Source organism: Cydia splendana, chromosome 13, assembly GCF_910591565.1.
Source record: "Cydia splendana chromosome 13, ilCydSple1.2, whole genome shotgun sequence".
Taxonomy (NCBI): domain Eukaryota; kingdom Metazoa; phylum Arthropoda; class Insecta; order Lepidoptera; family Tortricidae; genus Cydia; species Cydia splendana.
This window is the reverse complement of record NC_085972.1, coordinates 18839350-18853781: the sequence shown is the minus strand read 5'-3', so window position 1 is coordinate 18853781 and position 14432 is coordinate 18839350. Positions and strand designations below refer to the sequence as shown.

Below are 14432 nucleotides of genomic sequence, written 5' to 3'. Positions count from 1 at the left end.
TGTAGTCATCGGCGTTTAGTTGGCTGCGACATACATATTAGGTACTTTTCAGTAAGCACCATGCTTTCTCGAGATATTCATTTTACAGGAATCCGACAAGGGGCCTATTGCATAATAAAAAACAAGCTAATACTATTAGTGATTTTATATGTATTATGCAATCCGGCCCAGGTCTATAATATCAGTGCATTGCTGGACAGAACCAAATGGCGGGAAAGAGCTGGGACTTTAGCCAGCAGTGTGACACTCTAAAATAGGCTAACTAAAAAAACCAGTTTAAGTAATTTCAACTTACTTGACAGCCGAGGCGGGTTTGGCGGTGGTGGTGGTAGAGGCTTTAGGTCTTGGTCGCCTTCTGTTACTGGAGCTCGAAAGTTTCGGTTGCTCCGATACTACTGAGTTGTCTGTCGATCTGCCCAGAGATTAAGGGAAATTAATAGATTCCCTAAATTATTAATGTTATTGCTATAAGTGCTGTTTCGTTTTCTGTTTTTGTCACTAACTTAGTTTTTAATCTTTTTTACTAACCATTATGGGCCACTCTCTCTTAAATAAATGAATGAAATTAAATTAAAATAATTATGGCTTTATGGCTTAGAGCATTTTGTAACTGGAGAGGGAGCCATGACGGCTGTCATTTTCTGCACAAAACAGTCTGCCGATTTTTGCGGGGGAGGGGACGTCAAATGTATTGCTATTTCTACATGATTTGTACGTAGCGTACAAATATTACAAAAAGCCATGTCAGTCCATACAAAAGTTTGCACAATTAAGGTAAGGTAAGCTCTTAAAGGCGACTTCAGTTATAAAATGCTCTTAGCTTTATGGTTATCAGAGCTAGGTACGTAAACATGTTTAGTTAGTGAAACTGTGTGTTCTACTTACCCTAGTTTGGATATGTAAGCTTCCTTAGCAGCCTCGATGAGTGGGTAGGGCTTCGCGTGACATGAGCCGCGGAAGTCATCGTTGTCGATCGACCAGAACATAATGCCTGAGGAACAAAATTATTTTAATTATTGAGAAAAAAAAATCATTGAAATATACCTGTCTAAAGACGGGCCTCACGGGCGTTAAGAATGGGGCCAGTAGAACGGTGTCACGCACACGAATTCGATCGTGCAGTCTAACGCCACCACGCGATTGGTTGATGAGTGCGCATCACGCGCGTGATTGGTCGCAAGCGTTAGACTGCACGATTGGCTCTAATTCGTGACTGACACCGCTGAACTAGCACCATTCTTAGTGCACGTCTTTAGATATACCTGTAAAAAAAAAAGTTTCATTTTACGAATGCTGAGTTCAAATGAGCATTGGACTTTGGTTGTAATTTTAAATAAAAGAGAATGAAGAAAATCCACCACGGATGTGGTGACTGAGATTCTTACCTCCCAGTCCATTCTCAGCCACATATTCCGCCTTCTTCTGAACAATTTCTATGTCGTCGTATCCGACCCACTGGTTGCCCTTGTACGCCACGGGTCCCATAGCATCCTTGTTGGGGTACATCACGGTCCACGGCTCATCCTCTTCGGCGGATGATTCGTCATCAGAGTCTTCTTCGTCTGAGCTGATAGAGCGCTTCGTCCTTTTGTCCTTTAGGGCTTCGCAGATCTGGAATGTAGAAGTTGATTTAGTAACACAGATTTGTTGATGCTTGGTATGATCACTTGCAATATCTTGCTCAATGATGACAGCAAAATAAATATGACACACGACAAGTTTAAGGTGAAAGTTCAGGTCTAAATGAAGATAAACATATAGGACAGCATTCAATATTATCCCGGAAACCAGCGGGCTCAGCACGGTTCCATTTTTATCGACTATCACTATGCGCGTCCCTTTCGCACTTACATACTTGTTAGAACGTGACAGGCATGGTGACAAGGGATAAAAACGCGACCGTGCTAAGCCGCCTGGACTACCAGCCTCTCGGAATTCCAATAAAATTATGATAAGCCTCAATTCACATTAGGTAGGCCACTCATCTCTTTAGACCAGGCGGCTTAGCACGGTCGCGTTTTTATCCCTTGTCACCATGCCTGTCACGTGCTAACAAGTACGTAAGTGCGAAAGGGACGCGCATAGTGATAGACGATAAAAATGGAACCGTGCTGCGCCCACAGCAGGCACTTTGTATTATCGCGTATTGCCTTATACGGCAGATGCCCCGGTTCTGGCCACTTTAACGCCCTTTTTGGCCAGTTGAAATTTTAATAAATATATAAAATAGGTACTATGTTAACAGTATTTAAAAATATTTTTTTTTTGCTTTAAAACTTTTATGGTATCGAATTCGAGTTAGACCAATAAAAATCTGCAACGATTTTGATAGCACACGCAGTGCAAGTGTTATTTTAAACGACAAACTTCTATGAAATTATGACGTATAAATAACATTTGCACTGGGTATGCTATAAAAATCGTTTCAGACTTTTCTTGGTTTAACTCTAATATGTTTTGTGATGGTTTATATCAGGGGTCTCCAAACTTTTTTACCTGAGGGCTATATCGCGCCTCAGAATTTTCGCGCGGGCCACCTATATAATAAGTTTAGACAATAAATGGCCGAAACCCGCCCAGTGGCCAGAACCGAGGCATCTGTCCCATTTTCTGTTTTCTTTCTTACCTCATAATAAGCCAGATATCCCTTCTCCCTGGTCGCATCTCCCTGCTCGCCAGGGCCGTCGGCCGGCGCTCCGATCTCCGTCGCGTCAGGGTTGAACAGCGTGTATGAGCGGCCGTACGTCGGTATACCGAGCACCAGCTTTTCGCGGTCGGCGCCATTTTCCAGGTAGAATTTGATCGTGTAGTCCTAAAAAAGGAAAAAGGAAAATTAGTATGCTATAGGATAAATTAGTAGTATTTTGTATAAAATCTTTTGTATAAATAAATCTTTAACATATATTAGAGAAACAATTTAACCTCTAGCCGCCCAGACATCAAAACTTCAATACAAATGCAATTTAAATTTGTCAAAATAAAGATTCAAATTAGAATGGAACGTGAGACCTTTTTATAGGCCTAGGTGGCTAGAGGATAATCCAAAATAAATCCATATGCTAGGCACTATTGCATTACAGAGTGTGCAAGCAATTATGAATTAAAGCCAATCCTGAAGAAGGCAGTCATTATTGTTTACTATGTATTAGGAAAATAAAATAAATTGTATTTTTAGAACATATTTTAATTTGTAGTATTTCAAGTAGAAATAGCCCTGGGTACTGGAGGCCTTGGTCAACTTTTCTTGCATATATGTATGTAGCTAATTTATTTCATTTTATGATTAGTATTTATATACCTAGTTTGAAAGGAGTCTGTATTCTTTCAAAAGAAACACCGAGAATACCGAACTGGCAGTGCAGGTATTAATCTTATTATTGGTCACAACTTCGTTTTCACAAGTAGTAGTAGTCACTTACGATGTTGAGTTCGTTGTCAACGCTGTACTCGTTGGGCTCATCCAGCGGGAACAATGGAGCGTGGTGGTTGACGGCGGGCTCGAAGGCGGAGTGGTAGTCGTAGGTCAGCAGGTTACTAAACATGTCACAAGTAGTAGTCACTTACGATGTTGAGTTCGTTGTCCATGCTGTACTCGTTGGGCTCCCAAAGCGGGAACAAGGGAGCGTAGTGGTTGACGGCGGGCTCGAAGGCGGAGTGGTAGTCGTAGGTCAGCAGGTTGTACCTCCCGCCCCTTCTTACTTACTTACCTACTCGTAATATGAACACCCCCTTTAGATATACCCCTAAATATGGCCATGTGATCGTCTAGCTAGTAGTTAGGACCCCTCTGAAGTGAACCGCGGTAACCTCAAATTCTTTAATGAGTATCAGCTAAACTTTGGACTCTGATTTTATTTATTACTAGTATTATTACCTATATTTTATAAACAGATATTTATGGTAATGAATAATTATTTATGAAAGTAAGAAATAATCCAAAGAAAATTAATCAGAGAAATAGAAAATTATTCAGAATTTATTAGTGCAACGTAAATGATGGTGTAAAATTTACTATAATGTATTTAAGTATTACAGCATATATGATGATATAAATATATAAAAATGTTGTTGGTAAAATCCTGCCACACCTATTAAGCTTCCGGGATAACATAGAAGCAGCACTCCTGAGATAAGCTCTTTTACACCCTAGCATTTCAAGGTTAATTATAATTAACTATCATCTTCTAAACGATGTGTGATTTAATCACACGTGCTGCTCCGTACGCCCGATGCAGGTCTGGAAGCTCTTAGTCCGATTTGCAAGTATTAATCGGAACACCTACCCTACCAGTTTAGCCAGAAGGGCTATGACCAACACTTCGTAACCTAAACGCACCTAGATGATGATGAAAAGAAGTGTCAAAGTATCCATCAATCATCATAATTACTTATCTTTTTTATGTTCAAAAGCTAGGGATGCTAATCCCTTAGTCCCATTTCCCAGAGCTGATAATCTAAACAGAATTCCTAGTTTTCTAGATGTATAAACGAAGTACCGAGTTTATTCACTAATTATTATGTTTAATCGAGGCCGAAATTGAGCATTCACTCAATGTATCCTTTGTACTGCTCTTGCCTGACAAAGGTTCCCTAAAGCAAACCGTTCTTCAATCCCAGAATAGTCTGCGTTCCTAGATCCAGATTGATAATTAAGAGATTATGTTGTAAATACCTGATTGTATTACTCAGTACTTCGTCCCTACACCAGACAACCAGAAATGAAAAATAAAAATTTATAAAGCCGTTAATGATCCCCATATAAATTAGAAATTAGGAAGATTTAGGCAGATGAACCCTTCACCTTTTAAACACTCGTATTTTAAGATTAAGAAACCATATTTTTAAACCATTAAAGAGAAATATATATCAACCATATCAATTGTATAAACCAGAACTAAAAAGGACCCTAATAAACAAATGAGTGTGTGATTCTACCCTAACTCTACCCATTGTCCCTAATCTAGTACATTCAAAGCATAGTTCGTTCTTACCATCGACCTAATGCTTTGTAATATACGCAAGTGTGGTCCCTACGAGAAGCTGTAACGTTCGGCAGGCGAAACCGAGAAGGCAACCTACAGGCCAGTGTATTTGACTCCCTCCTTATCGCCCGCGGGCATGGTGGATAAGAATAAGTCGCCCTATTCCGTGTATATAAGAGTATCAGTACCCTAGCACACACACATACCGATCACATGGAAAACTCTGCCGAGACAAAGACTATAAGTGCAATATCAGTCACAACAGAAGCCTTTCCCCGCAACCAGCACTAGCATGAACCGGAGCACCGAAATATATAAATAAATTTAATAGGAGACCTAGTCTCAATTACTGTCGATTTCAGTGGGCCCAGATTACTCCGGATGACGCGCACGTGACGTCCCCACATCCATCTAAACAGCTGGGCCTTGAGACTAGTGAGATAATTCGTCTCTTATGTTGATATAAAAGAGACGCCAAGTCCTCTCAAACTTGGAGCAATAGACTCCTAACCATCCAATCCTTTGGCACCGTTAGGCGGAGTGAATGTTTAGCTGGACAAACTGTCAGTCCAAACAATGATCTGGCTTTTAAAATATCAAAAATACCCCATAGAAAGCACTAATATAACTAAGTTATTACATAATTAAATTAACTAAACAAAATAAGTGAAATTCCCTTAAACACCGTTATCTATATTTAACGTTACGAGAATTTCTTCCCGTAAAACCAAACACAGACACAATTCCAAACCCCGGCCATGCATTGACATTGCCCCTGCATAACATGACGGCACTTAGAACACACAGCGTAGAGAAAACTTCACAATAACTAAAAACCCACACATGGCAGTAAAGAATCTCCACAACAGTCTAAACTTAGCGTTACGACGATTAAAATCCCCGCAAAACCAAGCACAGACACAAATTCTAAGTTTAAATTCACTAGGATAATTCCAAGTAAAAAACAAACACAGAAAAAGTCGTGGAGAAACTTCACTTCCCCCCGCACTACGTTACACCCGAAAACCAGAGTCACTGCTAGCCCGGTCGAAGAATGAATGATCCGAGTCGACGGTCCGCTCCGCCTTTTATAACTTTTTCTAGAGACGAACCAGCGACCTATGCGACATATTGGCGATTAAACGGTGACATACTTGCGACATACTGGCGTCCCGCGACATACTAGCGTCCCAATAGTGACATACCGGCGACAAGTCGCGACATTCTGGGGCCCATTGGCGACATGCGACGTACTGGCGACATGCGACGTATTGGCGACGTATTAGGGACCTACGACATATTGACGACCCATTGGCGATATGCGACGTACTGGCGACATGCGACGTATTGGCGACGTATTAGGGACCTACGACATATTGGCGACCCATTGGCGACATGCGACGTACTGGCGACATGCGACGTATTGGCGACGTATTAGGGACATGCGACTAGGGTCATAACGGCGACATATTGGCGACATATTGGAGACATATCGGCGACATAACGGCGACATATCGGCGACATAACGGCGACATATCGGCGACATAAACGGCGACACAATAGTGACATAACCGTGACTTATAGAGACAAACGCTATTCCAAAAATACCAGGGCACCAGAACTGAGGAAGAAGTTATTAGCCTCGTGGCATGTAACGACGTTCGATTCAAGAAGAAAAATCATAAGCTCCATTTTGTTTACTAAGCCATATTCCTTAAATATTAACGTTCACAATTGCTTACTGCAAAGTATAAATCATGTCCCTTTCATTCATGCAGTTTAGAGAAAGATGGAGCTAATTTTAATGACGTCTACGCACACATAGGCAGCAGAGAACGTTCGAAAACATCACGTACGAATTTGTTAACATTATTTTACTTTGAGATATTTTAAGTTTATTTCTGAAAATCGTCCCTGTATTGAAGTATTTTATGTTTATTAGTATCAAATATATTATTTAAGACATCTGGGATCTAGAGGGTTAATTATTATAATATTTATTTTTGTCTTACGAATTTTAATTTCATGTTTCGAAATTGTACTAGGGCATCAGCGTAACGGAACGTCGAGCTGTCATTAATGTCACTGTCAACTCAATACTATTTGTTGTTGGTTGTTTTCTGAAGGCTTATTTTGTTTATATCTAAGCTAAAATAAGGATTAATTAAACAAAAATGCATCTGATAAATAATGAAACATGGAATCAAGTGCTTCAAGTTCCAATTGTTAGAATATTCAATGGAATCATGAACGAAATATGCGACCGCAAGGGACATTAGTATTACAAGGTATTTCCTACTATTTTATGTGTTTTGTAATGAAAAATGAGGCCAATACTAGGCAATAGGCATACGACTAGTCACAAGGTTACTAAACATGTCACAAGTAGTAGTCACTTACGATGTTGAGTTCGTTGTCCATGCTGTACTCGTTGGGCTCCCAAAGCGGGAACAAGGGAGCGTAGTGGTTGACGGCGGGCTCGAAGGCGGAGTGGTAGTCGTAGGTCAGCAGGTTACTAAACATGTCACAAGTAGTAGTCACTTACGCTGTTGAGTTCGTTGTCAACGCTGTACTCGTTGGGCTCCTCCAGCGGGAACAAGGGAGCGTGGTGGTTGACGGCGGGCTCGAAGGCGGAGTGGTAGTCGTAGGTCAGCAGGTTACTAAACATGTCACAAGTAGTAGTCACTTACGATGTTGAGTTCGTTGTCCACGCTGTACTCGTTGGGTTCCTCCAGCGGGAACAAGGGAGCGTGGTGGTTGACGGCGGGCTCGAAGGCGGAGTGGTAGTCGTAGGTCAGCAGGTTCATCCAGTCCAGGTATCTGAAAACGATGGATAACATTTCTTAATAATTGACAAGAAAATGATTAAAAAGTGTAAAGCTTTTACGGTAGATGTCGCTAGGCACCTCCCTATACTATACGGATATAAGTGATATTTTAGGCCCACTTGCACCATTATACCAACCCGGGAATAACCGGTTAAACCTGGAGTTACCATGGTTATCAGTACAATTTGACACTAGGTTAATGGTTTAACCGCTTAACCACGTGTTAGTGGGATGGTGCAAGTGGCCCTTGTGGAAACATTCGCTGTCGTCAAGTGGAATATCGATACTCGATAGCCAAATGTTTTACTGCTGAGTAAAAGTGTGTACATAAGCTGAGTTAGCTGTAACTCAGCTTCGCTAAGAAGTTACGATCTGACCAATGTAACATGTTTCTGACAGTGAATGCAGTTGAATAGACGTGGACTATTTCTGTAAACATTCGTCAATCCAGCGACTGCGTTTAATGCATACAATGATCAAATTTTCGTTCAGCGTAAACAGAAGCACTAGGATCGACTCTTTTCATTATTAGTTTAAAAGAATTCGGTAGCTAATAAAATTAATAAAAATGCAAGAAATTTTGATAACACTTATTTATTCGACTGGTATTGCTAACTAAAGATGACTAAAGATACATGAAGAGAATTACATTGACATTTGACAGTGGCGCTAGGTGAGTAAAACTGAAACTTTTTAAGGCAACACAGACTTGACGTCTAGGAATGTAAAATTTTATCTAAACCCCAATACTTTTAAGGCAGTCTAATATATTAAGATTTTGTTTAGTTGATTGTTCTTCTAAAACATAAGTGACTACCTCAATTAGGTACGTCACCTTGAGACAAACAAGATTTGTGCTTTAGTGTCTGAGTTTACAAAGAGTAGGCTGCTAAGTTCAAGACTTGTCGCCATGACTCATTAATTGCAATGTCAGGTCGGCACGTCTTTGTTCAAAGCTTTATAGACGCGATATAGAAAACTAAATTTAAATAACATGAATATGTCCAAGGTAGACGAGAAATCTATTAGACACGCACAAAAACGTAATTATCATACCAACCTGTCATTAGTTTTATAAATGAGCTTTTAAGAATTCATCTTCTAAACCAATTTGTCTAGCTGAGGTCAGTTCGGTGGGGTTAATAAGAACTTTATTACATTGAAGTATTTACAGTGTAGTGATTGGAACTAGATTTATTTAAAATGGTTATTTAAACTAAGTAACTTTTAGGTACTGTACTAAGTCATAGAGTCTGTGCGGAAAGAGAAGAGTCGTGGATTATATGGGACCCAATACTTTTTACGACTCTTCTCTTTCCCCACATACTCTAGTTGAGTTAGTGAGGCTGCGGCTGTATTGGCTGTAACTCCTAAAATATGTTTTGGAATAAATCTGCTTAAACCTACAATGTGATTATATCACGTCAATTAGACATTATCTGCCAGTCTACTACTACTACTACTACTAAATATCTAGGTATATAGCCCTCAGTAGAAATGAGATTTAGACCCCGGACACATTAAATTAATTAGCGGTGTTGTACCGCAAGCCTCTCGTTCGGTACCGTCGCGTCGGTAGATACGTAATACTTGGCTGCGGTAAGTAAATTGGGCTCATTTACTTGTAACTAAGTCACAGGAGTCATAAAGCCTTTATGCACCTAGTTTCCTTTAAAGTATTTATAAAAATACGATGCATACCTATTTTTGGTACCTGAAGCCGGATTTTTAATTTATTCGACCGCTCGATTTCGTCAATTTCGTTAACTAATATCTCCACTAATAGGCATTTAAATTCTACAAATAGAATTGGAAACGAGTGGTCAATGTCACTAGATTCTTAATTGTTATCGCTCGTATTTCAAAAAATATAATTTCGCCGTTTTCCACCGATTTTCGGGTGACGAAATCGAGCCAACGATATTAAAAAATCGCCTCCCTGGTGTTTCGCTGCTGGGGAAGCTTGGAACGATTTGAACTTTGAACTAAATACAGCACATGTAACAAAAAAATGTAGGTATGCAAAGGTATTCGAACGAATACAAAACCAAAACCAATTAAAGGTAAGGTTTTAGGGAATTTAAGGTAAAAACAATGAAATTATATCGCGGTAGACCCGTTTGTGTAATTAAATATGAATACAAAACCAGTTAGGTATCCTAGAGTAGATAGGTAAAAACATCTACTCAAAACAAAATGAAGCATTTTAGCAATTTACTTGAGGAATACCTAAATTTTGCCTTTTATGGAACAGGGAAAATATTAAATTATCTGCCATATGTAAAATCAGTTGCGACACGTGATAATGACGAGTGGGATGGATGTAATGTGGGCTAGAAAAGTGCTTGGCGAATGGAGGGTTAATAAGGTACAGTATATTACATTAGTTAAAAGCACTTCCATCGCATTATAGCTACTTCAGTTTCTGGTTGTATGCAATTAATAATATTTAATTAAATATAATGCATTTTATAGTCGATCAAACAACTTTGTTGGTAGAAAAAGGCGCGATATTAAAATTTTGCTATGGGACGATAACCCTTTGCACCTAACTTTTTTTTAATTTGCCGCCTTTTCTACTGACGGAAATGACTTGACAGACTATATAATATTGCCTTATTCAACCGGAGTTGTATGTACTCTAATTAGACAAACAGAAAAATTTAGTAACCTTATCAAAATATTCTTCCATTATTAACATGTCTTATACGAGTACATTGTCTCATTACATTTGGACGCTATTATGTTGTTACTTATGACATGTTGCAAGAGTCACGGTCAGGAGATGTGGGGCGGGGAAACAGAGCATGCGACGCTTGCTCGAGAAAACAAATAATTTGCATTGTTTAGCGAGATTAGAGATTGACCGAAAATGTAAGCATTATATGCTATTTTAACAGACTTTTAAATTGCGATACATTATACGCATTTACCTAACCCTTGTACTTTTTCTCCCATTTATTGCAATGCCTAAAAGAAGAGTTATAATTTTAGCAATCTAACTATGTTATTTATGACGGATAATTCACCGAATAGTCCATCGGAAGAAATTACTGAATCGATTATGATGCATGAGATGTTGTTTTATCTTGATGGACAAGATATGTAGTATACATATGATCCGGGTGACATAGGTTACAATATTTTAAGTCAACTCCCTGAGAAAATTAGCATGACAAAAATGTTATAAGTTAAGTAAAGTTATATGTAGGTTTCAAATGCTTTATCTATGTACTTTAATTTAGTAGTCGTTCGCAACAGCCGCTTTCAGTTTTACGTTATATAAAAGTAGAGCCCTACCTTGGCCCTACCCAGTTATAAAACAAATATGAATAATTATTGCTATTTACCTACCTCTACTTGTGTTGCCGTTTCTTTCTGTATTGTTTTCTTTTATTGAGGCGTAGGTACAATGAAGAGTATTTGTATTGTATTGTTATTATTCCGCCCGGCAGATTATTATGTTAACATAATTCAGAGCTTGTCACTGTTAAATTCTATGTATACATATTACTTACGTATGTTTTTCATATAAGTAGATATTGTTCTTTGACATCACAATTTCAATATACGAGTACCAATTATAATTGTTTGTAACCCACTGTTGCAAGGAATACAACACTGTTCCATTCAAGCCTTTAAAAAATAAGGACACAATACGATAAAGCAATCGTCACGTAAAATAAGGACACAATAAGGCAGTCCTAATTCCCCATTCTGTACCTAAGTAGATTTAGCAACGATTCAGGGCCACGGAGGAGCCTAGCGCCCGTCCCCATTGTGTTCCATTGTACATTCAAATCAGTTGCGACACGTGATAATGACGAGTGGGATGTAATGTGGGCTAGAAAAGTGCTTGGCAAATGGGGGGTTAATTATAACGATGAATAAATAGTTGCAGCGGTGCTTCAAAGAAATTAGTTAGATCGAAGTGAAATGCAGGTTATATGATTAAAATTTAGTTCTTTGTACGCGTCGATACTAGTTTATATAATATATATACTGCCCTCTTAAGCTAAAAAGCCGTATTTGCATTCAGTTTTCATACAAATTGACTACAAATACGGTTTTTTAGCTTAGGAGGGCAGTATAGTGCTATATGTTTTATAATCAAATGATTTTTCTTATATGTGAAATGAAATATTTTAAGGATAATATTCAACAAACTCGCCGCTTATATTTAACGTAACAAGCTACAGTTTCAAATCTGTTATTTTAATTAACACATTTTACGTCGAAAGCGAAATCCCTGGAAATATAAACTAGGCTGAACTAATGGATTTCAATTAAACAACAGGGATTGGTAAACCATTTACCGATAATGCTATAAAATACTACAAATAAGCTGGTAATTAAATCCCATTTACGGGGTAAGAAAACAATTACGACCGATTAAGCAAGAACTTTTATGATTGACTAACTTTCCCGAAAAGCAATCACACTCCCACACCATAGGAGAAAACGTTTCCTTTACAATTAGCATATATGCTCACATGCAACGCGACCTTTACGTAACCACAATGCTAGTTAATTGACACCAATAGCGCTACCAAAACACCCGTCAACGCTACTACGTGTCAGTGAGCGCTACGCATCATGTATCGTGTAGCCGCAATTATATGTGGTGACACGGTTCATTTATTTAACTTGTAAGTCTACGAAAGCATCTGTTTAAATTTGTACTCAGTGTCAGAGCAGTAGAGATCAAAATTGTAAATTTTGTGATTAGATGCTTTGGCTATACAGCGATATGCAAATATGGTTGGGAAAGAGTCACACGTTGTTCTAGTCCAATGTCAGATTGGGTAAGAGAGTTTGAGTGTGAATGATAAGATGGGAACTTTGTTGATTGCGCCTATACGAATGAAAAAAGATCCATGTAATGATAATTATGTTATTGCTTAATTCAACCATACATTTAATGCTTGAAAGGTATAAAGGTAGGTAAGCTTTAAATATTAACGCCAAAACTTTAAGATGAAAATTATAACCACAACTACTTCCATATTCTTAGAGGCTCACAGCCTCTTCTTAGTTAGTTAACTGTAAAAGTATTAAATTATATTACTTTCTTTTAAAACCGCGTAGTAAATGAAATAATTCCCTTTCTAAATTGAGCTGTAATTAAATGTATGCTGTAACTAGAAGTAGGTACTTACTGGTTCAAAGTCTTGACGTCGAATCCCTTCTGAATATACTCGATGCCAGCAGGCACAGCCATCGTGAGCAGGAGGCGAGATTTTCCTGTCTTCTCGCTCTCTCTTTCGAACTCGTCTCGCAGTTCTTTGACGAGTTTGGCGTAGTTTTCTCTGTCTTTCGGCTTGCCGCCGTCGCGGAACGCGGGGTACTCCCAATCCAGGTCCAGACCGTCGAAGTGGTTCTGCCTGAGGAACTGTGGAGGAGATTTTGAAATTAGTGAACTATTACTCCCGATACAAGTTGTATGATGGACAGCGACAAACGATTATTATTGGCTTGTCAACTTTAGTAAACGTTTATGAATAAGGGGGTAGGCGTTTATGGGCTAAGGGAGGTATTCCACCTGTCCAATTTATTGGTCCAATGTGTATTTTCGTCTCACAGTTTGAGAGTGAGACGCAATGTACATTGGACAGGTAGAATGCCACCCTAAGAGCCATTTATAAGATTATATGAGCTTGCAATCGAAACACAGAACTTGATAGATTTTATTTATTTATAGTGTTGGCAAGACGTTTATTTTCCCAACAGGCATTCCGTACAGTTACCTTTCGTACAAACAAATGAATAACCTAAATCTATCCTAATTTGTAGGCATCGGGATGGTACTTGATAGAGTGAAGGTTAAAATAATCCTCCAGTGCGAAATTGAACATGATAGACAGCCCAACTCGAACAATGTTTATAAGATGTCTAACGGATACGATACTCATGTGTTCTTGTCAAAATTGATATTTCTCAACCAAAAACGTAACTTTTGACGCTGACAGATCGGTATCGTATCGGTGTGAAATATAAAACATTGTTCGAATCGGACCGACAAGCAAATAGCTCGAATTGAACTTTCCCGCTAGACACTCATATAAACTAAGTAAAGTCATATTGCGTACCGATATAATATTAGGTATGCAATCCCATAGGCAGTTAACTCAATACATGAATCTAGTATATAACTGGATCTGTCATGAGGGGGATGGAATGACCGAACGGGATACTCTTATGTTACTTATGTATCTTTCAGTAGGAGTAGCAGCGAAAGCGCTATTATTGTTTGTCCTTGTCACAGTCTCACATTTTTTTTTATTCCCCACCGTAAATTTAGTAATTATGTATTATGGTGGGCAACAAAAATAAATTCGACCAATCATAGTGTCGCATTACGTATGTTTTGTCCCTCACGGAGGCACGCGTATACCACTTCTATAGGATCCTACCTTCTATGACTTAATACTATCCCAACTTATACAGATTGATATCTAACTAGTATTACTATTAATAATGTTAATGGGCATCGAGGTACACTTAGCCAGGCTAATGCTGGTCATTTTAGGTCCACGTCGGCTAGTTATAGTGGCTCGTAGAAAGGGGCAGTCCTAACGGTGAAAGCGGTACAGTCAGCTATGGTATTTGAGCTACTGTAATA

At 38.8% G+C, this 14432-nt stretch overlaps 1 protein-coding gene across 1 annotated transcript in view; it reads right to left on the bottom strand.

Moving 5' to 3' along the window:
* The window catches only part of LOC134796302 (mucin-2), a 162127-nt gene that overhangs the window by 61271 nt on the left and 86424 nt on the right, over positions 1 to 14432 (bottom strand). The window contains exons 5-10 of the mRNA XM_063768387.1: positions 12970 to 13202; positions 7673 to 7802; positions 2627 to 2812; positions 1386 to 1611; positions 886 to 991; positions 296 to 412 (exon numbers count right to left, since the gene is read on the bottom strand). Of these exons, the coding sequence (XP_063624457.1) occupies positions 296 to 412; positions 886 to 991; positions 1386 to 1611; positions 2627 to 2812; positions 7673 to 7802; positions 12970 to 13202 (998 nt within the window). The remainder of the gene's footprint in view (positions 1 to 295; positions 413 to 885; positions 992 to 1385; positions 1612 to 2626; positions 2813 to 7672; positions 7803 to 12969; positions 13203 to 14432) is intronic.